The sequence below is a fragment of the Schistocerca piceifrons genome, chromosome 4 (assembly GCF_021461385.2).
Source record: "Schistocerca piceifrons isolate TAMUIC-IGC-003096 chromosome 4, iqSchPice1.1, whole genome shotgun sequence".
NCBI lineage: Eukaryota > Metazoa > Arthropoda > Insecta > Orthoptera > Acrididae > Schistocerca > Schistocerca piceifrons.
The window spans coordinates 817,133,961-817,159,391 of record NC_060141.1 but is presented as its reverse complement, the minus strand read 5'-3'; the positions used below and the strand labels follow the sequence as shown (position 1 = coordinate 817,159,391).

The window sequence follows — 25,431 nt, the reverse complement described above, 5'->3', positions numbered from 1 at the left end:
AATAAACCGATCCGAGGAAAATTATGAGTTTTTAAATCCTGTGTGTGTAAAATGCAGTAAGAAGGTGAAATATGGTGTTAAATTATGTTCGTGGTCACAGAAATGGATCCATCGTCAATGTTTAAATGTCTTAGAGGAAAAAAACATGACCTGTGACTGTGGAAATGTGCACTGTAACTATCATCATATCGTGTGTTTACAAACGGAATGCGAAGAAGAATGCACGACTTCTTCATTAAAATACGATCTTATGTTAGCTAAACTATATGTAGAGAAGCTTGAATCAGTGATAGATAGTGTACAGAAGCTGGAAGAAGTGATAGACCATTCAAAGGGTAGTGAAACGGTTGTCAACGAACAAAACGGTAACTTTATTAGGCCTAAAAGTTTTGTCGTGTTAATCGTAACGGAAACAACTTTCGTCTCCCACAAGCAAATAAGTTTGAATTTTTAACGTGTGATGAATATGAAATATGTGAAAAGAGCCAAAGAAAGGAAGTACTTTCATCAAATGCAGCGACCACAAATCATTTCAGTAGGCCTACGAAGTCCTGTAATAACAAGAAAGGAAATACCACAAAATACATGGAACACACTTATCGTGCAAACAAGATATCTAGGTTAAGAAGAAAAAAGAAGATATTTTCATACTTTCAGACAGTCAGTCATGGAAAGGGCTTAGCCGACATTTTGTGTAACATGCAAACTATATTCAAGGTTAGTGGAATAACAAAACCGGGGGCCCCTTTGCGCGAAGTTTTAAAAGACTGTGAACATTCTTTGAAGCTTGGAAGCACCTGTCTAATAATAGGAGGTGCTAATGATGTTTATAGGAACGAGGGCAAACTCGCCATAAGAGCTCTAAGAAGTACATTACAGAAAATTACAGATGTTAACTTCTTTATTGCCAGTATCCCACAAAGACATGATCTTATAGAAGAATCCTGTGTCAACAAAGAAATCACAGTTACTAATAGGAAATTTGAGAAAATCTGCCGAAGCCTCCCAAATGCCACATATGTGGACGTACCATCCGCAGAGAGAAGTCATTTTACAAGGCATGGGCTTCACAGAAATAAACTCGGAAAATCATTCATTAGTCGAGAAATCCTTAATGCAGTGAAGGCAGTTAAGGACAAGAATAACACGACCATACCACTTCCACCACCAAACACAGTAACTGAAAATTTCCAACAAGAAAATGAAACTGAATCACTGACAACAGGTCCAGCACTAGAATCTCCACTTTCGTCAAAAACAGCTGAGATAAATGAGTCAACTAGGACAGAAGTTTTCAAAGCAGCTTCAGCAGAAGCAGCTACATACTACACAACTGCATCATTAACAAGAAAAAAAACGCCTGATGTGCCAACAGCCAATGACCTTTCATCAGTATTGGCCGCTCCTCAGTCTTCAACAGTGAAAGACTTTTCACCAGCGTCACCATCATCATCAGTAACAGAAGCAAACAGAAGAAGCACAAGAACCAGGAAACTTTCAACTCTGCAGGATTTTTGGTACCCGGCCTCAGTTACAACTAACATAAGGCAGATACCCTCAGATACACCAACTTCCAAGTCAAACCGGCAACAGACTCACCTCCACTGTAATCAACAGAAGAATAACCATGCCACCAGCTCTTCTGAAGGATTTTTTAGCATCAGGTCTAAAGGGAAAGGTGCCACCAAGATAAGTGAAAACAAATGCCTAACAGTGTTTCACCAAAACATTCAAGCCATAAAGAACAAAGCACAACAGCTAGAAGTAGAATTGGAAAAATTTGATAGCCAAATTTTGTGTATCACTGAACACTGGTGCAAAGGGAAGCAAATTGAACACATTGCATTAGCCTCATTTGACCTTGCATGTTACTATAGCAGAATCTCAATGAATGGTGGAGGTTCATGTATCTATGGAAAAAAAGGTATGTCATTTAAAGTAAGATATGATCTTTTAGATCTAGGTGAGGGCAAACATTTCGAACTTTCTGCTGTTGAAATAATAGGACCTGGCATAGCAAAAAAATTAGTCATACTTTGTGTGTACCGCTCTCCTAGTGGAGACATTGATATATTCTTCTCAAAACTGAATCAAAGCTTAGACAAGGTTTCTGGACCAAAAGCAAATGTAATTATCTGTGGCGACTTAAACATTAATATGATGAAGCCTGATAAGGCTAGCAACATATATGTGAATATTCTAAGCTGTTACGGAATATCCTCCCTTGTTAATTGTCCAACTAGAATAACGAAAGAATCCTCCTCATCTATAGATCATGTAGCTACAGATATTGATAGTAAAAAATGTCATATTGTTGTCCAAAACCTGGGCCTAGCAGACCACCTCTGCCAGATCTTAAAAACTAACATTCATGTAGAAACTCCTCCTAAACTTTGTACATACAAAAGAATGTTTTCCAAATCAGCCCTGCATCAGTTTAAATCCCAGCTAGAATATGAAGATTGGAGGAAAGTTATGCAGAAACCAACGCAAATCAGAAATTTATCAAGTTCATGTCAATTTTTAAACTCAGATTTGAAGAGATGTTTCCCAAAACTCTTTATCAAATTAAAACTACAAAGAGAAATCAGTGGGTGACTACAGGTATCAAAAAATCCTCAGAAACTCTTAGATATCTCAACTCCATAAAAAATAATCAATCTAACCCAGAAGTTCTGCAATCCTACAAAAAGTACAGGAAAATTTACAGAAAGGTGTTGCTAGCCGCAAAAAAACTTTCAAACAACAAAATATTACTTGAAGCTGAAAACAAGAGCAAAGCAGCCTGGAACATCGTCAAACAGGAAACATCTAACTCTGCTAAAAAGGACCTCAATTCACGTATTAAAAACAAAGATGTACAAGTAGGTAACCCTAAAAAATTAGCTGATTTTGTAAACTCATATTTCAGTAGTATTGCAAAAAAATTGCAGCAGGAATTTCCAGATACGTATGATTTACCTACTCAGAACCAGCCAACAAACTCAATGGTGCTCTTGCCAACTACAGAAAGGGAAGTGGCACTAGTAGTACACCAACTAAAAAAGAAAACTTCAGTAGGACTTGATGAAATCCCAGTCTGCGTAATTAAAGATTGTATAGACTCCATAAAGGGCCCATTAACAGACATAATTAATGAATCTTTCGAGTCTGGATACTTTCCGGAGTACCTAAAACAAGCAAAAGTTATACCTATCCTTAAAAACGGAGATGTGGAAAATGTAGAGAACTACAGGCCGATCTCTATACTGTCTATCATTTCTAAAATAATAGAAATACTAGTCAAAAAGAGACTGCTAAATTACCTGAATAAATATCATCTTCTTTCCAATGACCAATTTGGTTTTAGGCCCGGAAAAGGCACACAATATGCTATAGCACAGTTCCACTAAAGTAATTTTAGAAGCACTGGACAAAGGTGAAAATGTAAGCGGTATCTTTTTAGACTTGTCCAAGGCCTTTGATACAGTTGACCATAAAATCTTACTTCATAAATTAGGGCAAATAGGAATAAAAGGTGTGACAAAGAAGTGGTTCAAATCATACTTGGAAAACAGAGTTCAACGAGTTGAGATATCACAAGTTTCAAACAATTCCCTTATAAAACACCTGTCTGACCCAGAAAATGTGAATATAGGCGTCCCACAGGGAAGTGTATTAGGCCCAATATTGTTTCTTATATACATTAACGACTTCCCACAAAGTATCAGACATGGCAAAAAAATACTTTTTGCTGATGATAGCAACATAGTAATAACAGGTGAAAATCCAACACAACTGTCAGAAAGAGCAAACGAGGCTCTCAATGATGTCCACAACTGGTCATTAAAAAATAAAGTAACCCTAAATCTAAAGAAAACTAACTATATTAACTTCCAATTGAACAAAAAACACAATGCCACTAGAATAAAAGTTAATAATAATGAATTAGAATGTGTAACAAGTACCAAATTCTTAGGGATGAATGTAGACAGCCAACTGAAATGGACAAACCATGTCAACATTTTGGCAAAGAAATTATCCACAGCATGCTATGCTCTTAGAATCCTTGCACCAGTATGCAATAATACCTGTCTTAAAATAACATATTACGGATATCTACACTCAGTCCTCAGCTGTGGGATCATGTTTTAGGGAACAAGTGCCAGTAACATACAAACTGTGTTCAAAGTACAAAAAAAGAGCCATAAGGATAATAACAAATAGCAACAACAGGGCCCACTGTCTAGAATTATTTAGAAAGCTAGGAATTCTAACTGTTTCTTGTGAGTATATCTTTCAGAACATAATGTTCATTAAGAAAAATCTTAACATGTACAACACAAACAGCCTAATACATGACCATGAAACAAGAGCTTGTCACCACATCCATCTAGATAGAAAGAACAAGGCAAAGAAGCAAAAAAGTATATTTTACAATGGGATAAAACTGCACAACAAATTACCACAAGAAATTAAAGAAATAAATGAGCCCCTCACTTTCAGACAAAAGCTTAAAACCTTTTTAGTAAGTAAAAGTTGTTATACTGTAAAAGAATATTTAACATAGATGTAGATTATTAGTAACATATGACATTATCACCAAAATTATTATGTGTATGACTAGTTATAAAAACCACACAAAATATGAGAAACCTGTTTAATTGTAAATGTAAATGTGTGCTCATGTGTTGTAATCTGACGACATCCATACAATATTTATTGTTCCACGGATGAATGAATAAATAAATAAATAAAAAATAAATAAATAAATTTCAGTGACTGCTCCATCTGGCAGACACATCCGGAAAGGAACAGCAAAGAACTGCTACAAGGTGATTTTGTAAGTACTGCGACCGGTTATTCCTGATGAGACATTACACAGTGGTGTGTTCTGACCTGCCATGCAAGATAGTGGGAGCCGTTAGTTTTGAATCACACCCAGTCACAGTCATTCCTGTACTGCCGGAGAGTCAGGACACCCATTCCAGTGAACCCTATTTTGAGCTTACATAACACAGTGTCTCAGATCATACTGTGGAGTGACACTACAATAACAAATTTTGAGTTAAACTTGGAAGTTTGCCTCCAAAACTTCTCCTTTAATTCAATAGTCCTTTAGCAGTAATAGTTCGTCCAAGTCATATGTTCTCCAATGACATGTGGGGCGTAGCTACCGCCATATCAGATGTATCAATGATACACACCCCCCCAGGCTATAGGGGGCCCAACACGTGTTGGCAAAAATTCATAAAATGTTTTCCACAACCTCAGTAATGGTGAATGCTTAAGTCTTAGCCTGTACCCCAAATGCATAGTTAACCAGGTGTCCAAATGTTGCCAATACTGAACGTCTAAGATTTCCCGTGCCGCATGTCAGCAGACGACAATGATTAAGGTATTTCTCCTTTGCAATTGAATGAGAACAATCCATATGCGTTTATTTCAAATTGTGCATGCTGTTTATGATCTTCAAACGTTGTAAATCTAGTGATTATTTGTTCAATAATAAGTTTAATTGTGAAAGAAAGAGAGCTACGAAAAGAAGAAACAAATACGAGGAGGAGGAGGTTGTAAAGAAATTGCCCAAAATTTCCTCAGTTTCTTAGCACTCATATTCTGTAAGTTATTTACTTAGCAATGGTAATACGAGGAGGAGGAGGTTGTAAAGAAATTGCCCAAAATTTCTTCAGTTTTTTAGCACTCATATTCTGTAAGTTATTTACTTAGCAATGGTAAGTGCTAAAAGCTTATCTATATCCATGGGAAAAAAAACTTTTTTATGTGAATTATGATAACAAACCATAGGGTTAGACTAAGGGTGCACATGCGAATACATTCATAATTTTGTATACACAAGTTTTCCCGCATTAGGTGTATGTAGATGGATGTTTAATTTTATGCCCTCCATGCAGAGTGTATTCATTACATAAATTTTTTATCGTATACAATTAACAAGATGGTGATACATTAAATTTGTTTACAATAGTGAGTTAACATTTTGCAAAAGTTTAACATGAACGAACAGAAATATCTCTCAATACACACCAAACTCACAGAGAATTACAAATGGGAAGAGCACAAGTACAGAGGTCAGTCAACGCACATTGCAGTTTTCCAGCTACTTCAAATTTATATTCGCATGGAATCTTCTTTTGCAAATAAATTGCTAGCACTCTTCGTAGCAGACAGGCAAATCATTGTTACGTTCACTGGTGCCTGCACATCAGCGAATCCCACTTTACATTGCATTATAAAATAATGTGTACTACTTTCAGTTTTCGGTGAGGACTTGGTCCACTCGGTTCTTTATATATGGTTTATCCATTTAAGTTTACGGTAATTAAGAGTTGCATTCGTGAACAGTTACGGAATAGTGTTAAAATTGAACATAACACGCATAAAAATTTCATGTCAGCACGAGGGAATTGCATGACTACTCAAAGTATATAACTGACCCCAATTTTATTGATTGTTTCAAATGCTTTGAAAGAAATCCGTCAGAAGTTATTTAAAAATTAAAGAACTGCAAATATTTTGTTATTACCAACAAGTTGTGATAAAATATTATTAATTTACTCCTTCTATAAAATTGACAACTCCTGAGGATGACATGTGGTTTTATACAGTTGTTGCAAATACAATCAAGAAAAGTAGCTTGCTTTTTCCTTCAATGTTACGTCGCGTTATGTGACCATAATCTGCAGCAAGGTCAAAATGAATGCATGTCTTACACATCTAATTTCATTACCTTCACTCTGTGAGCACATCTATTTCTAAAGCAAAGAAAAAAAGCCTTTCTATGTACATTACACAGGTAGCTGCTTTGTTCCTAAGAAATCTTCCTTCGGTGGTGCCAACATGCCGCTCTGTTGTGTTCTGGTCCAAATTCAGCCCTGTACTCCACTATTTTATTCACCCCAATTAAGCCTATTTATCTCACTCCATCCACAGCACGGTTGTTCCTCCAACTTCTGCACCTCGCACCCCCTGCATTGCAGCGACCTTAAGAATATTGTCCACTTGGAAATTGCTAACGTCACGATGAAACAATTTGGGCTCACCGGACATAGTATACAGATTAATCAAAAAATGAAAGATTTGTTTAACTGACATTTTTAATCCTACACTTTTGAATAATTTCCAAAAATTCTCAGTATTAATTTTACTTCATTTTATTTTTAGATTCACCTGGAACACATTGTCTGCCAGAGATTTGGTATATAGAAGACATTCATACCAAAGATTTTAATAAGTCTCAGGAATTTCATAATGTATCTTGAAATTATAGTGAAGCCTTACTGAAAGCGAGCAAAAAAATAATTTGTAAACTGGGCCCATTAAAACCACAAGGGCCGTTTCCAAAGGATCCAGAAACAAAGCAATGTTTTTCTACATCTACACATCTACATATATACTCCACTAGCCACCAAGTAGAGGTGTAGGGCACAATTTGTGCCAAAGTCATATTTCCCCCCCTCTGTTCCACTCGCAGATCGCACAAGGGAAAAACGACTGTCTGAATGCCTCAGTACGAGCTCTAATTTCACATATCTTTGAATGGTTCAAATGACTCTGAGCGCTATGGGACTTAACATCTATCGTCATCAGTCCCCTAGAACTTAGAACTACGTAAACCTAACTAACCTAAGGACATCACACAACACCCAGCCATCACGAGGCAGAGAAAATCCCTAACCCCGCCGGGAATCGAACCCGGGAACCCGGGCGTGGGAAGCGAGAACCCTACCGCACGACCACGAGATGCGGGCTCTTTGAATGGTGATCATTGCGCCATTTGAAAGTTGGTGGTAATAATATATGCGCTATATCCTCAGCGAAGATCGGATTTTGGAATTTACTCAGCAGCCCCTTCTGTTTAGCATCTCATCTATCTGCAAGTGTATCCCACTTCAAACTTTCTATGAGATTTGTAATGCTCTCACGATGGCTAAATGTACCAGTCACAAATCTTGCCACTCTTCTTTGGACCTTCTCAATCTCTCGAATCAGACCCAACTGGTAAGGGTCCCACAAAGAAGAACAATACTCCAAGACTGGACAAACTAATGTAGTGTAAGCTATTTCTTTTGTTGAAGGACTGCATCACTTCAGGAATCTACCAACAAACCGCAATCTAGAGCTCGCCTTGCCTGTTTCTTGTGTAATCTGATCATTCCATTTGGGATCATTTCGAATTGTCACACCCAGATACTTAGCGGATGTTACTGCTTCCAAAGACTGGGCATTTATTTTGTACTCTTACATTAATGGAGATTTTCGCCTTGTTATACGTAGTAGGTTACATTTACTAATATTGAGAGATGACTGCCAATCATTACACCACACATTTATTTTCTGCAAATCCTCATTGATTTGTTCACAACTTTCACGTGATACTACTTTCCTGCAGACTACAGCATCATCGGCAAACTGAGGGGATGTTCTTGACGTTCTTTCCATACAAGCGATGCAATGGTGCTGCGATTTGTGCAGCATTCAGTATGAACCGAAAATAATAATTCGTTTTCCCTAAGACTGACTGCAATTCTGTGACATTGCAAGGAACTGGCAGATCACGTATGGCTAACAAATTTGACTGAAGAAAATATACACCTTGACTGTTTATAACATGACCAAGATAATGCAACTCAATTTAAAAACATTTACACTTGTCCAGTCTACACTTTAGTCCTGAATCAGATAAAACACGAAGCAAAGCACAGAAATTTGCAATGCGTTTGTCAGGTTTACAACCTGCTACAACAATACTGTCCAAATCGTTTGAACAGTTTGGTACTTCAGCAGTCAGCTGTTCCAAATACTGTTAGAAAATGGTGGGTATGGAAGCACTGCCAAAAGGGAAACACAAATATTTAAACAAGCCCAAATGAGTGTTCACAATACATACATTTTGAGATTCTTAATCTAGCGGTATTTGAAGATATGCGTCACGCAAACAATTTTTTGAAAAGTAGCGAGCAGTGCCTAATCTGTCCATGAGATCCTCTGGGTGTGGCAATGGAGAAGTATCATTCACAGTTTGTGGGTTGACTGTAGACTTAAGGTGAACACAGAGGCGAATGCGACCCGAAGGTCTGGGGAGCAAAAGCAGTGTACTTGCCCACTGACTAGCCTGTATGGGCGCTATAGCTCTGCTATCTTGCAATTCTCTTAGTTTAGCAGCTACTTTGTCCCGTAATGCAATGGGAAGAGTTCTAGCCTGGCAAAATTTCAGATGAGCATTGTCTTTCATAGTAATATGTGCAACAAAATTGCAGACAATGACAACATATTGTCTTGAATTTTAAAACCAAACAAATCAAACGAATCAAGGCCAAATATTCTCTCACAAGCGCATCATTGTAGCACTGTAAAAGTCACAGTTGACATATGCAAGCGATACATGGCAGGTAAAGTACATTTTCCGAGAATGGGAATGTCCTGTTCAGTATAGGCCATCAGGTGCGTGCTAGTTTTAGACAGGGATGGGGAGCCTTAACAGTTCATATTTGTTACAATTTAACAATGAAACAGGGGCACCCATGTCGAACTGAAATTTCACACGTATTCCACGAATATGCAAGTGAACAGAAAGTTTGTTGGACTGCCATAGCACTGAAGAAACTGTGCACTTGGTAGTTGTGCTAGTTTTGCTAATGCCTGCAGCAGGCTTTGAATATATGGCATTGATAACATGGGCCATGTGACTAGAATTTTGTGAGTGGGCAGAATTTTTATGTTTGTTCCACTGCAAACATACGGATTGTATGTGACCTTTCTTGCCACAAGCGGAATACTGTGCTTGTTTGGATGGGCAGTCTTGTATTTTGCACTGTATTGGTGGTTTGAGTCATCAGGTGGTGCTGTACTGTGTTAGCTTTGATGTATCTATCGCTTACAGCTGAGGCGCTGAGCAGTAGGTGGGAGAGGTGGATTGCTCATATTGGAAGAGAGAAATGCAATAAATAGACAAGGAGGGGGAAAAAAAAAGAAAAGGAACACAAGCAACGAAAATTTCTGCAGTGCCTACCTGAAAATATTGAACAGCAAAACACTATAAGAGATACTATTAAAACACACCCCTGCAGAGAAAAGACGAAGTAGAATTAAGGTGACAGCAAAACAGAAAAGAAAATCTGTGGCAGCCAAGCACTGGGTTCTTCTTAATACTCGTCGCCAAATGTTAAATCCTGCCTAATTGTCGAATATGGGGTGTCTGGATAGCCTGCTTTCTCGGATCGCTAGACAACATTCAAACAAATAATCTTAAAGAGTTTTATTATGAAATAAACAATGACAATACTTAACTTTGACAATAACACAGAAGTGTCACAAGCAAAGGGTGCAAGCAAGTAAGAAATCTCTTCAGTATATACAATTCCCAATACAAGTGAAGTAATACAGTTGATTCTTCTATTCAGGTTGCTAGTCGTGAAGCTTCTGTAGAACTGGGCCGCGGCCAGTTGTGCGCGGCGCTTATGTCCTCTTTGCATAGAGGCCACTGCTGTCGCGCTGTTGTCCTGGAGAGGGGGCAGTCAATGTGAAATTGGCTGACGTCTTCTTCACAGCTGTCTCTGCTCTCTCGTTCCTGACTGGCGTGCTGGCGCTTGACTTTACGCTGTAACACACTACATTCTCTTGCACACTCTTTGTATCAGACAAATTTTCAAGTTGCACATTCGTGATATACGAGGGCTATCCACAAAGTACATTACGTTTTGGAATTAAAAATAAATAAAGTATTGGAAATTTTTTTTATTATATACAGATGAAAGCCACACTTCAATACTACAGGGTGATTCAAAAAGAATACCACAACTTTAGGAATTTAAAACTCTGCAACGACAAAAGGCAGAGCTAACCACTATCTGTCGGCGAATTAAGGGAGCTATAAAGTTTCATTTAGTTGTACATTTGTTCGCTTGAGGCACTGTTGACTAGGCGTCAGCGTCAGTTGATGCTAAGATGGCGACCGCTCAACAGAAAGCTTTTGTGTTATTGAGTACGGCAGAAGTGAATCGACGACAGTTGTTCAGCGTGCATTTCGAACGAAGTATGGTGTAAAACCTCCTGATAGGTGGTGTATTAAACGTTGGTGTAAACAGTTTACAGAGAATGGGTGTTTGTGCAAAGGGAAAAGTTCTGGACGGCCGAGAACGAGTGATGAAAATGTAGCACGCATCCAGCAAGCATTTGTTCGCAGCCCAGGAAAATCGACTCGCAGAGCTAGCAGAGAGCTGCAAATTCCACAATCGGCCACATTGGCACTTATCTGTCCGTAACTACCTGAACGTCAACTACCCGAGGCGATGGATCGGCCGCCAGGCAGCCCGTGACAGAGCACTTCATCACTGGCCCCAAGAAGCCCTGATCTTACCCCCTGCGATTTTTTCTTATGGGGGTATGTTAAGGATATGGTGTTTCGGCCACCTCTCCCAGCCACCATTGATGATTTGAGACGAGAAATAACAGCAGTTATCCAAACTGTTACGCCTGATATGCTACAGGGAGTGTGGAACGAGTTGGAGTATCGGGTTGATATTGCTCGAGTGTCTGGAGGGGGCCATATTGAACATCTCTGAACTTGTTTTTGAGTGAAAAAAAAACTTTTTAAATACTCTTTGCAATTATGTATAACAGAAGGTTATATTATGTTTCTTTCATTAAATACACATTTTTAAAGTTGTGGTATTCTTTTTGAATCACCCTGTACTTTTCTACATAGTTGCCATTTAAATTAAGGCACTTATCGTAGCGATGGACGAGCTTGGAAATTCCTTCGTCATAAAATTCGGCCCCTTGCGCCTTCAACCATGTGGTTACCTCTTCTTGAAGCTGTGCGTCGTCATCAAAACGCTGCATAGCCAACCACTTCTTCATTGCTGGGACTAAGTGGAAGTCGCTCGGTGCCAGGTCAGGACTGTACGGCAGATGAGGAAACAACTCCCACTTAAAAGATTCGAGAACTTCACGAGTGGCATTTGCCGTGTGGGCCCGGGCGCTGTGAATCAGCAAGATCTTTGAGCCCAACTTTCCCCTGAACTTGTTTTGTATTGCTCTTCTGAGGTTGTGCAGAGTTTGGCAATACCTTTGAGAGTTTATTGTAGTGCCTCTTTCCAGGAAATCCACAAAAATCGTATTTCTACCGGGTTACTGATTAACCAAGTGGTTGAAGGCACAGGCGGCCGAATTTTACGACGAAGGAATTTCCAAGCTCGTCCATCGCTATGATAAGTGCCTTAATTTAAATGGCAACTATGTAGAAAAGTAGTATTTAAGTGTGGCTTTCATCTGTATATAATTAAAAAAATTTCAATACTTTATTTATTTTTAATTCCAAAACGTAATGTACTTTGTGTATAGCCCTCGTACACAGGCTTGAATGTTTCCTTGTATCCACTCAAGATGCTACGAGTTTGAACACAACCAACACCGCTACTGTTCCCTGCTGCAAACAATGCAGTACTGAAGACGTTCAGTCAGAAAACTCTACAACTAGACTTCAGGCTCGTAAGAAGTATCACTGGAAATTTTTACATCAGATTTATTACAGCCAGTAATAGGAGCAGATTTCCCAGCGTATTTCAGTTTGCTACCTGATATTACGAATGGTTGTTTAATTGGCCACACTTCAGGCAGCATCACTAAAGGCACCCGGGTATTTCAACTTACAAGAGAGGTACAAGCATCATCAGCTAAAAACTTCTCAATTTACTTGCCACATCAACTTTGGATAAAGTCTCATGCTTTTGATTATTGCCTCTATCATCCTCACCAGAGTATTTCCGCCTCTGACAACAATGATGAAAGCAATCCAGAATGAGATTTTCACTCAGCAGCGGAGTGTGCGCTGATATGAAACTTCCTGGCAGATTAAAACTGTGTGCCCGACCGAGACTCGAACTCGGGACCTTTGCCTTTCACGGGCAAGTGCTCTACCATCTGAGCTACCGAAGCACGACTCACGGCCGGTACTCACAGCTTCACTTCTGCCAGTATCTCGTCTCCTACCTTCCAAACTTTACAGAAGCTCTCCTGCGAACCTTGCAGAACCCTAGTAGAGCACTTGCCCGCGAAAGGCAAAGGTCCCAAGTTATAGTCTCGGTCGGGCACACAGTTTTAATCTGCCAGGAAGTTTCATATCAGCACACACTCTGCTGCAGAGTGAAAATCTCATTCTGGAAACATCCCCCAGGCTGTGGCTAAGCTATGTCTCTGCAGTATCCTTTCTTTCAGGAGTGCTAGTTCTGCAAGGTTTGCAGGAGAGCTTCTGTAAAGTTTGGACGGTAGGAGACGAGATACTGGCAGAAGTGAAGCTGTGAGTGCCGGGTGTGAGTCGTGTTTCGGTAGCTCAGATGGTAGAGCACTTGCCCGCGAAAGGCAAAGGTCCCGAGTTCGAGTCTCGGTCAGGCACACAGTTTTAATCTGCCAGGAAGTTTCAATGAAAGCAATAATCGAAAGCATGGGATTTTATCCAAAGATGATGCAGCAAGTAAACCATGAACTTTGTATCCAAGGACTATGAAGTGTTGGCAGAAGAGCCAACACCGTGTTGCTAGAGGAGACCGAAATGCACGCTTTTAAGCTCACGCAGTCTGGCGTGAGGTCTGGAACAGGTCAGAGAAATAAGACTAGCAAAACAGGAGGTAACTGGTAGAATACTTAACTTTAATCCATAAGTGGTGTACATCGGTCTGACGGTACAGGCATCACAAGTTAAATATCTATTGATAATGGCGCCTTGCTAGGTCGTAGCAAATGACGTAGCTGAAGACTATGCTAACTATCGTCTCGGCAAATGAGAGCGTATGTGTCAGTGTAGCATCGCTAGCAAAGTCTGCTGTACAACTGGGGCGAGTGCTAGGAAGTCTCTCTAGACCTGCCGTGTGGTGGCGCTTGGTCTGCAATCACTGACAGTGGCGACACACGGGTCCGGCATATACTAACGGACCGCGGCCGATTTAAAGGCTACCACCTAGCAAGTGTGGTGTCTGGTGGTGACACCACAGACTACATCACAGAAGACTACATAGCCATCAGGTAAAAACATTTTTACTCCACTGCTTCAATAGTTTTCAACAGACATTATGCTGCACAGTGAGAAGAAAGCTTTGAAACAGAACACGAGAAATTTGATCAAAACTAACCCAGGCCTACCAGTATCTGCATGCCTGCAGAAGCTACTACACTAATGCCTGGCAATAGTCAAACAGAAGTTTGGCAAGTGAAGCACAATTCAACCTCCTTTCATCATTCCCATTACATTTGGACCCAAGAAAGATAAAACATGGAGTTCACAAGATGACCTTTGGGCACTAAATGCAAGGACAATTGGCAGATAACTACTCGGTTCCCAAGACTGCCCTAACTACCCCTTTCTGAAAATGATTACGTGCATTTTGGGCTCAAAAATGCAGCACAGAGGTGACAATGATTCACTGATTAAATTTCGCATTTCCGTTTCGCTTACACTGAGTAAGCACTGTTTCTTTTATTTTCCCCTCTCCTAAAACTATAAGTGAATATGCAAAGCATTTGTGAAACATTTTCCAGTGCCTCAATATCAGTAACTGTGTGCTTAGTCAAAAGCAAGTAGTTTTTTTGGGATATTTAGTTACAGCATCAGTAATTTCTCCATTACTGGAAAAGATGCAGATTACACACCAAGTGGTACTTCCTGCTACATGCCGAGAATTAAGAGATTCTTTGGATGTTAAATTTTTACCGTGACAGAGACCAGTGTCAGGTCGGTTGCCCCAGAAAACTGAGTGCACAGTACAAAAAAATTTTATATATAACAGAGAGCATATGATGGAGAGCTACTGGCAGTTTTACAACCATAATTGGAAGCTAAGGATTTCACTACATTTACTGACTATTAACACCAACAATTGTTTTTAAGCAGTGCAGTAAACACAGTGCTCAGAGATATAACAACAAATAGAATTTATTGCAAAATTCAAGACTGTTACACAGCACATACCAGGAGCAGAGTGTCATTGCTAATAACATGACATTGCCTGCAGCCCCTCTCCTGCACTCATAACTATATTTGTTGGACCATAGACAACTGGAAAACTGCGGCTTGGTCAGATGCATCCTGACTTAAATTGGTAAGAGCTGACAGTAGGGATTGAATGTGGCACAGATCTCTTGAAGTCATGAACCCTAGTTGTAAAAAAAGACAATGTGTAAGCTTGTAGTGGTTCCTGAATCGTGTGGATTGTGTTTACATGGAAGGTCTTCGGTCCAACCGAACCGCTCATTGATTCAAAATGGTTTTGTCCAGCTACTTGGAGACCATTTGCAACCATTTGTGGATTTCATTATACCAAACAATTATGGAATTTTTATGGATGACAATGCATCATGTCACCGTGGGCCATAGTTGTTCATGGCATTCTGGGCAATTCGAGCAAATAATCTGCGCTGCCAGATCAACAGACATGAATCCCATCGAGCACTTATGGAACATGGTCACTTGCACAAAATCCAACCCTGGCAACACTTTTGCAGTTATGGACAATTGTAATAGAGGCAGCATGGATCAATATTTCTACAGGGGACTTCCAACAACTTGCTGAAGCCATGCCACATGAAGCTGCAGCATTACACCAGACAAAAAGAGTTCCGACATAATATTAGGAGGTGTTACATACCAACCCTGTATCAGGCAGCTGGCTGCAAAATTTCATAATTGAGAGACCTCGTTCACTTTGTGTTCCTTGCGAGAGTGGCAACAAGAGCAACACGAAATGACAACGATTCATCAATTTAGCAGGTCAGGCAGAAAGCAGAACATAAGCACATTGTGCAAACTGGGTAGCTAGCATCAGCAGGAGCTTAGTAAAGCAATGCAACTGAGAAGTATTACGGAACATTGTTGCAAGAAGTAAGAAGCCGCACCATTAACGCAAGAAGGCATACTGAATATTGTTACGGACCAATCTATTGGTATAACAAATGTGTTAAGCAAATAGGGCGCGATACAAATCACTCATGCATTCATATTAGGAAAGCCTCGGTGATTACAAGTAACGTTGGGTCAACACCAGCCAATATTTCACACCATAAATACTCCAGCATATGAGTTCAGAAGGGAGTTGGTCAAAAAGATTCATGGGGTACAGGACACGCGTACTCAATTCCCTGACATGGTATTAATGCTGGGTATAAGTCTGCAGTAGATTTCCTGCTCGTACTCAACACTGCCAACATGCACCGAAGAGTGTCTCCCTCTCCAAAAGCAACACTTACGAGTCCAGCGCTGCTGACAGCTTCCAAATCATATGGGAAGGTCTGGGGGTCATATGTGTTGACTTGGGCCAAGACACCAGCATTCCTGACACTTCAGCGGAGCCAAGGGGCCAATCTGCACGGCAGGCCAAGATCGGCGCACTTCTCAACCACACGACAACCGTCATCACAGTTCAGAGAGCAGAGATGAGCCACAGTTATGTGAGGCAATCAAGCACCTCCTTGGCCAGGGTGTGTAAGCCACATACGCTCGCGCGATCTTCTTCGAGTGCAGAGGGTGCAGACACAGCATCCGCTTCCTGAGTAGCTGCCGGGCACTCGCGGCGCACCCGGACAAGCAGTGGCAGAGGACCACTGTAGTATCACTAAAGGAGAGAGAGGTTTTTGCTGAAATAAACAGTTAAAAGCCACTCTTCTTTCACTGTGTCCGCTGGTGTACACAGGTTACAACCACCTCCTCTTCCCTGAGAAACCAGCAAGTGGCATATTCAGAGAGTGCCTCCTGACACACCATCCAGCTGCCATGCCTCCCAATAGTCGCCAATGGCAGAGGTTCCCACGACTTAAAAAAAAAAAGTCGCTAATGGCAGAGGTTCCCATGACTTCTGTCACCTCTGCATAAAGTCTGAAAATTTAGTCTGATGTTTCTGCAGGAAGGCACCACCCTTTTGTACCACCGAGCTATCACAGCCAAGCACTTCATAGAGTTCAAGATCTGACACATACTGGAATGAAAAAACACTGCATGTCTAACAGCACAGTGTGTTGTGTAGCCCACTATATAAACCAAGATTGTAAAACATGGGCAGGGGAATGTGTGGTCTGCAAAAAGGAATAAAGTGGACCAAAAGTGACAGTTTGTAGTGTGGGGGATGTCATCCATACCTGGGGTATGGAGTTTTTTTTTAATATTATGGAAGGCAAATCGCAATTTGTTAGTTTCACTTCCAACCCTGTTTTTTTTTTAAAAAAAAAAAAAGAAGAAGAAGAAGAAGAAGACAACAACCTGTGTAATACTGATTTTTAAATCATTTTCTTGAAAGAAAAATGCCTAAATACACTATTTCTTTCATTCCCTTAGAGTTAGGGGGGCGTCACAAACTGCCCTTGGCCCAGGTATGGGCACCTTTAGAGTGGACATCATGTCTATCCCTAGTCCCTGACAGTGGCGACAGATTTGTGCATGTAAATATTGATTTGCTGGGGCCACTACATCCGTCACAGGGATTTCTGCTTCCTGTTAACAGGTACTAATCATTTTATATTTTGGACAGCGCCCATTCTTCTCACTGATGTTTCAGCTCAGACAATGGCAAAGAACTTTTCGTACATATAGGTAGCACATTTTGTTTCTCTAATACATGTAACAACCAATAGAGGAAGTCAAGCTGTCCCCCAAAAATCTATGGAACAGTGCAAAGATGGTACGGGACCTTGAAAGCAGCTAAAACGTGTCACAAGGACAACTGGACACAGGCACTACCATTGGTTTTACTACACTTATGCACTGCTTAGAAGTCTCACTTTCACATGTCTGTTGCATAAATGGTATACAGCATGAACATCTGTACTTCAGCCAACTTCATCAAAGGCACAATGTTTACGACAAAAGGGAATGACACATTGCAATGTACAAAGCTCAGTTATGACAAAAGATGTCTTGACTGGGGACAGGTCCAGGAACCAGAAATAGGACCCTAACTAATTTTTGTCCACAAGGATTTAGAACTGTGTACTCACATTATGCTCTGATCAGATGTTATCAAATTATCGATGTAGCCACTCTATTCGGAGCCTTATGAGGTAATATGCAGAGATGACCATAGACTGGACATAAGCCGCAATGGACAAACTGTAGCAGTTTTAATAGAGAGAGTGAAACCAACATACACGTCGCGTAACAATTATTGAGCCTCCAACCAAGTGATAACACATGAACTAACTACTCCAGAAGAACCAATGCCAAGTGTGCTTCCACTATTTCAGCAAACTTCAGAAGAACATACACCATGAAACTTTCTGGCAGATTAAAACTGTGTGTCGGACCAAGACTCGAACTCGGAACCTTTGCCTTTCGCGGGCAAGTGCTCTACCAACTAAGCTACCCAAGCACGACTCACGCCCCGTCCTCACAGCTTTACTTCTGCCAGTAACTCATCTCCTACCCTCCAAACTTTACAGAAGCTCTCCTGTAAAGTTTGGAGGGTAGGAGACGAGGTACTGGCAGAAGTAAAGCTGTGAGGACGGGGCGTGAGTCGTGTCTGGGTAGCTCAGCTGGTAGAGCACTTGCCCGCAAAAGGCAAAGGTTCTGAGTTCGAGTCTCGGTCCGGCATACAGTTTTAATCTGCCAGGAAGTTTCATATCAGCACACACTCCGCTGCAGAGTGAAAATCTCATTCTGGAAACATACACCATAATTACAGACCAGAACAGGGTGTCAAGTGTATATTATATACCTACGAGGGTCACTCCAAAAGAAATGTACACCATTTTTTTTTTAAATCCATCTTTTATTCTACATTTTTTGAAAGTTTTTGTGTGTAGATAGATCCTTTAGGAACAATATTCTCATTTATCCACATAATTTCCATCCCTCTCAACTGCGTTATGCCACCTTGGAACCAGTGCCTGTATACCCGCATGGTAAAATTCTGGACCAACCTGTTGGAGCCACTGTTTGGAAGCGTGCACAAGGGAGTCATCATCTTCAAACCCTGTTCCACGAAGAGAGTCTTTCAGTTTCCCAAAGAGATGATAGTCACATGGAGCCAGGTCAGACTGTAAGGCGGGTGTTTCAGTGTTGTCCATCCGAGTTTTGTGATCGCTTCCACGGTTTTTTGACTGACATGTGGCTGTGCGTTGTTGTAAAACAGAAAAACATCCTGCTTTTGCCGATGTGGTCAAACACGACTCAGTCGAGCTTGAAGTTTCTTCAGTGTCATCACATATGCTTCAGAATTTATGGTGGTTCCACTTGGCATGATGTCCACAAGCAAGAGTCCTTCGGAATAGAAAAACACTGTAGCCATAACATTTCTAGCAGAAGGTGTGATTTTGATTTTTTTTTTTCTTAGGTGAATTTGCAGCCACTCCATTGATTGCCTATTCGTCTCTGGTGAAAAATGATGGAGCCATGTTTCATCGCCCGTCGCAATTCTTCCAAGAAATTCATCTCCACCATTCTCATACTGTTCCACTGCATACCGTTTTTCTTGTTTCTTTGTGAGCCACTGTCAACACCCTGGGAACCTACCTGGCACAAACCTTTTTTAATGCTAACACTTTCAGTATTCTGCAAACACTTCCTTTCCCTATCCCAACGTAGCATGACAATTCATTCACTGTGATGCGTCTGTCAGCAGTCACCAATTCATTAACTCTCTGCATATTGTCTAGAGTGTGTGCAGTATGAGGCCTGCCGCTGCGAGGACAATCCTCAATATTGCTGTGCCCGCTTTCATCACGTAACCTGCTTGCCCACTGACTAACTGTACTGCCACTCACGGGAACAGGTTGAACTAAGATTGAAAACAAGTGGGAAGGATGTATCTACACACTGTAAAACTTTCACACATGCAGAATGAAAACTGTATTTTTACAAAAATAGTGTGCATTTCTTTTGGAGTGACCCTCGTATATAACCCAGGCATTCTATACTTTAGGTGGGAAGGCTATGTGGCAACATAACACAGTAAAGTACAGCTGGCTTTCTGACACCTCTGACTGTTCACTCCTAGTTTTCGTTCTTTCTGATGAAATTCTCAAATGGAATATTTTTGTTTCTCAGAAAAGTTATGAATATCAATGAAACAATTTAGTATTCTGCATGGGTGTTTTAGTGTACTTTAACTGCAGTACATAAACAGTATGTTCAATTTAACTGATTAAAAGAGAACCTAAAAAAATGAGAAGGCGACAGGTAAAACGGACATCTAAAAAACATGATAAGACTGAAGATGCAAAATGGTTAAGCAGGTATAGTTAGAAAAACTGTCGTAAAGTGTCCAAAACGTAATGAAATACATTTTTTAAAAAATATTCATTGGCAATATATCTAAAAAGCTTTAAAATTCCTCACATTACAGGGTGTATAAGTAGACAAGGAAAAAAAAAATGCCAGATTTCTCCCAGATTTCCTGGTTAAAATATCCACTTTTTTCCGGGTGAGAATACAGATTTTCTATGTTACATGACAGTATACTTTCCCACGGAACTGTAAAACTTATTGACTCTTTGAATGGTTAACGTTTTATATGCCGCTGGCATAGAGATTCCCACAGTCACTTTAGAAAACAAAATCCAGCACAAATGAGATCTTGGATGATGTGCAGCAACGTGTACGCTAGACGTTTTCATAATTCCGAAAGTGTAAATTCGAATTTCACCAAGGTCTGCATGTTAGTTTCCAAATCATTGAAACTGAGATTACGATGCCCCTTTGTAAGCCAATCATAGCTCTTGTCACGTGATCTCGCCAGTCAATATTCAGAGCATAGGACATGTGATGTAGTCAGCCAATAGCAACATCACTGTTAAGTTAATGGTTTAGATTACTATACATAGTGTAGTTACAAGTCGATATTCAGAGCATAGGACATGTGATGTAGTCAGCCAATAGCAACATCACTGTTAAGTTAATGGTTTAGATTACTATACATAGTGTAGTTACAAGAAACCTTCACTTATAATATTGATCTCAAAGATTAATAAGCTACAAGAGAAGTTACACTTTCACATGTAATATTGGTCTTTTCTGCAAGTGTTACACTCTAAGAAACATCACACAAATGTGCCAGTAAAATTTAAAATAATGACATAAATGTCTGGTCTTCTGGGCTCAAAATTCTTCTTTCAGTGCACGTTTTCACACGCAACATAATTCATCTTGCGTAAAAGGAAATTTACTTTGAAAGTAATGCTTTTCAAACCACCATTTGTAGTATTTTCCCCGAGACATAGAAACAGGTTCGTTTCAGCAGTTGCCCAAGTGTGCCAGAAAACAGGCGCTACTGTGCTTGTGCAGCTACGATAGTGTAGGAAATACATATGTTCGTACGTATAAAGCATTATGATATCTTACATTACATCATAAAAGAAACAGGGCACCAGAGGATGTAACAAGAGCATCAAAGTTCATAAACCATACTAAAATGTATAATTCGGCTTGAAGTGCACATTCTTATGTCCAGATCCACAGAGAAGTGGGCCCCAACCTGATAGTAATGTCAGGTTGCTTTTCGGCCTTCCATAATTATGTGAATGTATTTTAATTCACTTGATAGCTCCCACCCACAGAAATCCATTTCGTTTTCATTTGACGGGGTTACTGCACCCTAAGAGGAAATAGCAAAATCACTAAACGTAAACACGGGTCACGTGGAGACTACCCACCTCCCCTGTAGAACTCAATACTGCTCTGCACATGCGCGAGTCTGGAAGCTTGGGCGCACCAGAAAAAATTTTACGGTTAGCATCTAGCTTCAAGTAGCCGGAGAAGCGGGAAAGGAACTTCTCTTGTACGACAGAACTGTGCATGCACATGAGCCCTCTGGCAACTGCTCAAACGAACGTAATGTAAACAGTTGTGACATTACGCTCATAGGAAGCAGTTTATTGTTACGAAGTATTGCATAGTCTTTGTCCTAAGACCTTCGACACATTTTGCTGTTGGCAGATGCCTGTGTGTGCATAGTGTTTTGTTGTTGTAAACAGCATATTTCCTCTGCAACTAAAGTTTTATTTTGGTATTTTACTATCGTTTATGTTTTATTGCTGCAGCATTATTTTGCAGTAGCAGGATATAGTAATATTCTCTGTTAGAGTATCAGTTCTTACTAGTCAAAATTACAAAAATTTAACTAAAAATTAAAATCAAGAAAAATTCCCAGGTTTTTCCTGGATTTCCCGGGGCGTATACGCCCTGAATTAGTTACTGTAAACATCTACAATTTTTTCCACTGCTTTACCCACAATTGTTAAGCCCCCTGGAAGGCCTCAACCAGACCCTCATTCAAGAGCGTTGTTACGGTCTTTCCTCACAGCCTTTTGGATGTCCTCAATGCTCTCAAAATGGCGTCCTTTGAGTGCAGTTGTAATCCTGAGGCACAGGAACTTGTCCAGCGGAGAGAGGTTAGGACTAGGATGGCTACGGCAGTTAGCTTTGCCAGCCGCACCTTATCCAAAGCTGAACGTTTATATTCAGTTACGGAGTTGGAGGGTTTGGCTGTAATTTGGTCCTTTAAAAAGTCTGAATATTTGCTTTGGGGTAACACAAAAAAGCGTACTGTGATCATCAGTCCCTATCGTTTTTTTTAACTTGTAAATTACTACACTGACAGATAGCCAGGTGGCGTATGTTCTTCAAGAATTTGATTTTGAAGTAGTGTACCTAAAAGGAAACCAAACCATATTAGTTTAAAGGAATACATTGATCTTTTAGAGCAGGAAGGTGAAATAAGAGCTATGTTGATGGAAGACAAAACACTCCGACCATACTATGTCCACAAGTGTAAACATGTGGAGCAATTACAGTAGGAAGACAAATGCTGGAATAACGTATGAGCGAAACTTATGCAAAACGGTTATGAAAAGTTAGAAAGGTTTTTCACTATTCACAAAGGTGTTCTGTTCCATAGGAACCATCCTGAACAAGAACAATGGCACGTGTGTTTGCCAGAGGACTATATGGATGAGTTTATCTTATACACACACAATACTTGAGGCCATTATGGCACTCAAAATGCACTGACAAGATAGGTAAATACTGTTATTTACCCAACTATGGAAAATCCAGGATGGAGTGTAACAATATTATGAGAAGGAAAGTTGCTACTCACCATACATCAGAGATCCTGAGTCGCAGACAGGCACAACAAAAGGACTTTCACAATTAAAGCTTTCAACCATTGAGGCCACTAGCAATGTGGTTTCAGTTGCATGAGACTGCAGTCGTGTGTGTGTGTGTGTGTGTGTGTGCGGGTTTTTTTTTTTTGACGAAGGCCTTAATGGCCGAAAGCTTTAACTGTGACAGTCTTTTGTTGTGTCTATCTGCTACTCAGCATCTCCATTATATGGTGAGTAGCAAATTTCCTTCTCATAACAATATTATTTCCCCAACCTTAGGCAAAGAGTGCTACAGATGGTACGAAAGAGTATTGTTTGCCAGAAAGCTAAACACTCCAACTTCTCCGAACAGAGAGAACTACATCCCACTGCGGCTAACAACTTCTCCAAACAAAGAGAACTACATCCCACTGTGGCTAAAAAATCTCTAGGAAAGGTATTGTAAAGATGTGGCTGGACCCTATTCCAGAGGTAAGGGGGGAGTAAAATATATAGTAGGTCTGTATGATATTTTTGCCAGGTTTGTAAAACTGCATGCTGTACAGAACATTACAGCCATTTCAATTATAAGACGAGTCAAAGAGGATTATTTTGCAAGAGTAGGAAAACCAGAAGTAATGTTAACAGATAATGCCTCATATTTTGTTCGATGTACATGGAGTGTGTTTGTAAACACATTTTAGTATCTAAATTGCATCCCGAAGCATCCCCCTCCCTCGGGCATGGGTGTGTGTGTTGTTCTGAGCATAAGCTAGTTTAAGTAGTTTGTCACACCTATATACTGCATAAACACACCAAGTGGACTGAATATGTCACTCCCTTCTTACAAGTTATTAACAACCTTTCCCATACATCAACTGGATTTGCAGCAAATGAGGTGATGTTCAATTGCAAACAGGTAAAAGGGTGGGAAAAACCTTTGCACTAGATACCGATACCAGAATTATCACTGGATGATAAAATACAGCAAGCAGTAATCACCTTACCTTTGGACTAATGGCCACCATCACCCTCGAAGTACTTCCCATCCGCATGTACACACCAGTCCCAGCACTCCTGCTACTGGTCAAACGTTTTCTGAAGTCCTGTTCTTTGTCGGTGTTTATCACTGCCAGCGATGCTTCTTGAATCCTCTCTACAGTGTCAAACCGACAGCCTTTCACCTTGAGTTTCAGTTTTGGGAACAGCGCGAAGTCGCAAGGTGCCAAATCTGGCGAGTACAGTGGGTGGGGTACATTTCTTGCCAAAAAGGTCCTGGTGAACAAGGACATGTGACATAGTGCGTTATTGTGATGCAGCAGCCAGTTCCCTTGACGCCAAAGTTCGGGCCGTCAGCACCGCACGTTTCCACGGAGCCATTTCAAAACGTCACAGTGTACACGGAATTCACTGTTTGGTTGGGTGAAACGAATTCTTTGTGCACAATTGCCATCATATCAAAGAAACCAATGATCATGCTCTTCACCTGTCTCGCTTTTTTGGGTCTCTGAGAACCTGGGCTCTTCCACTGGAACAATTGTTGCTTTGTCTCTGGGTCATAACCGTAAATCCAGCTCTCGTCGGCAGTGATAACACGTGACAAGAAGCTCGGATCATTAGATGCTGTCTGACAAAGGTCCGTGCACACTTCAACACACTGTGCCTTCTGATTGGCAGTCAAGATCATTGGCACAAAGTTTGCGGCGACACGATGCACGCCCACCCAATTCCCATAAATAACACCCACTCCATCCGCAAGGTCTTGAATGGTTCGACCTCAATCTGCATGAACCAATTGTTGAAGTTTGGCAACAATGTCTGGCATTGTGCAGCTAATGGGCCTTCCAGTGTGAGCATCATCTTTGACATCTGTACGGCCGGTCCTGAACCAAGCATGCCACTCAAACATGCGCGTACAGCTCATGCTCTGTCCCCCAAACACTTGTTGAATCATTGCAAGGGTCTCCGTAGCTCTTTTCCCCAGGTTCCCACAGAATTTGATACACACGTGCTGTTCTGTTTGTGGATCCATCGTAAAATCGCCACACACCAAACAAAGAGTATTACGGAAATCCCAACTGAATGCCACTCCGCACAATGACTCATCATCAGATATGCAGCTCTCGCCACCTAGCGGTGCGAAGATCTATTACTCCTACTTTGCAGATGGCAGCACCAGCCCCGAAAATTTTGGATTCCATCTCATACATTATATCTATATACGTACAATATATACAAATTTAAGTATTAAAGATACATGCAAAAATTATATTTGATGGACCAGAAAAGTCTTGCTGCAGGTTAACAGGCGAGTCTAGTATAAATGGCAAACTAAAGAAAAAGTCGCACTACACCCATACTACACTTTAT

The 25,431-nt window shown here is 40.6% G+C and overlaps 1 protein-coding gene across 6 annotated transcripts in view; it reads right to left on the bottom strand.

Moving 5' to 3' along the window:
* LOC124795113 (protein nessun dorma-like) overlaps positions 1-25,431 on the bottom strand; it is a 224,006-nt gene that overhangs the window by 146,941 nt on the left and 51,634 nt on the right. The window contains exon 1 of one of the 6 annotated variants that reach the window (XM_047258966.1): positions 10,290-10,588. The exons of the other annotated variants lie outside the window; for them this stretch is intronic. Coding sequence (XP_047114922.1) covers positions 10,290-10,475 — 186 coding nt within the window. The 5' untranslated portion in view covers positions 10,476-10,588. Of the gene's footprint in view, positions 1-10,289; positions 10,589-25,431 lie in introns of those variants that run through there. 6 annotated transcript variants of the gene reach the window in all.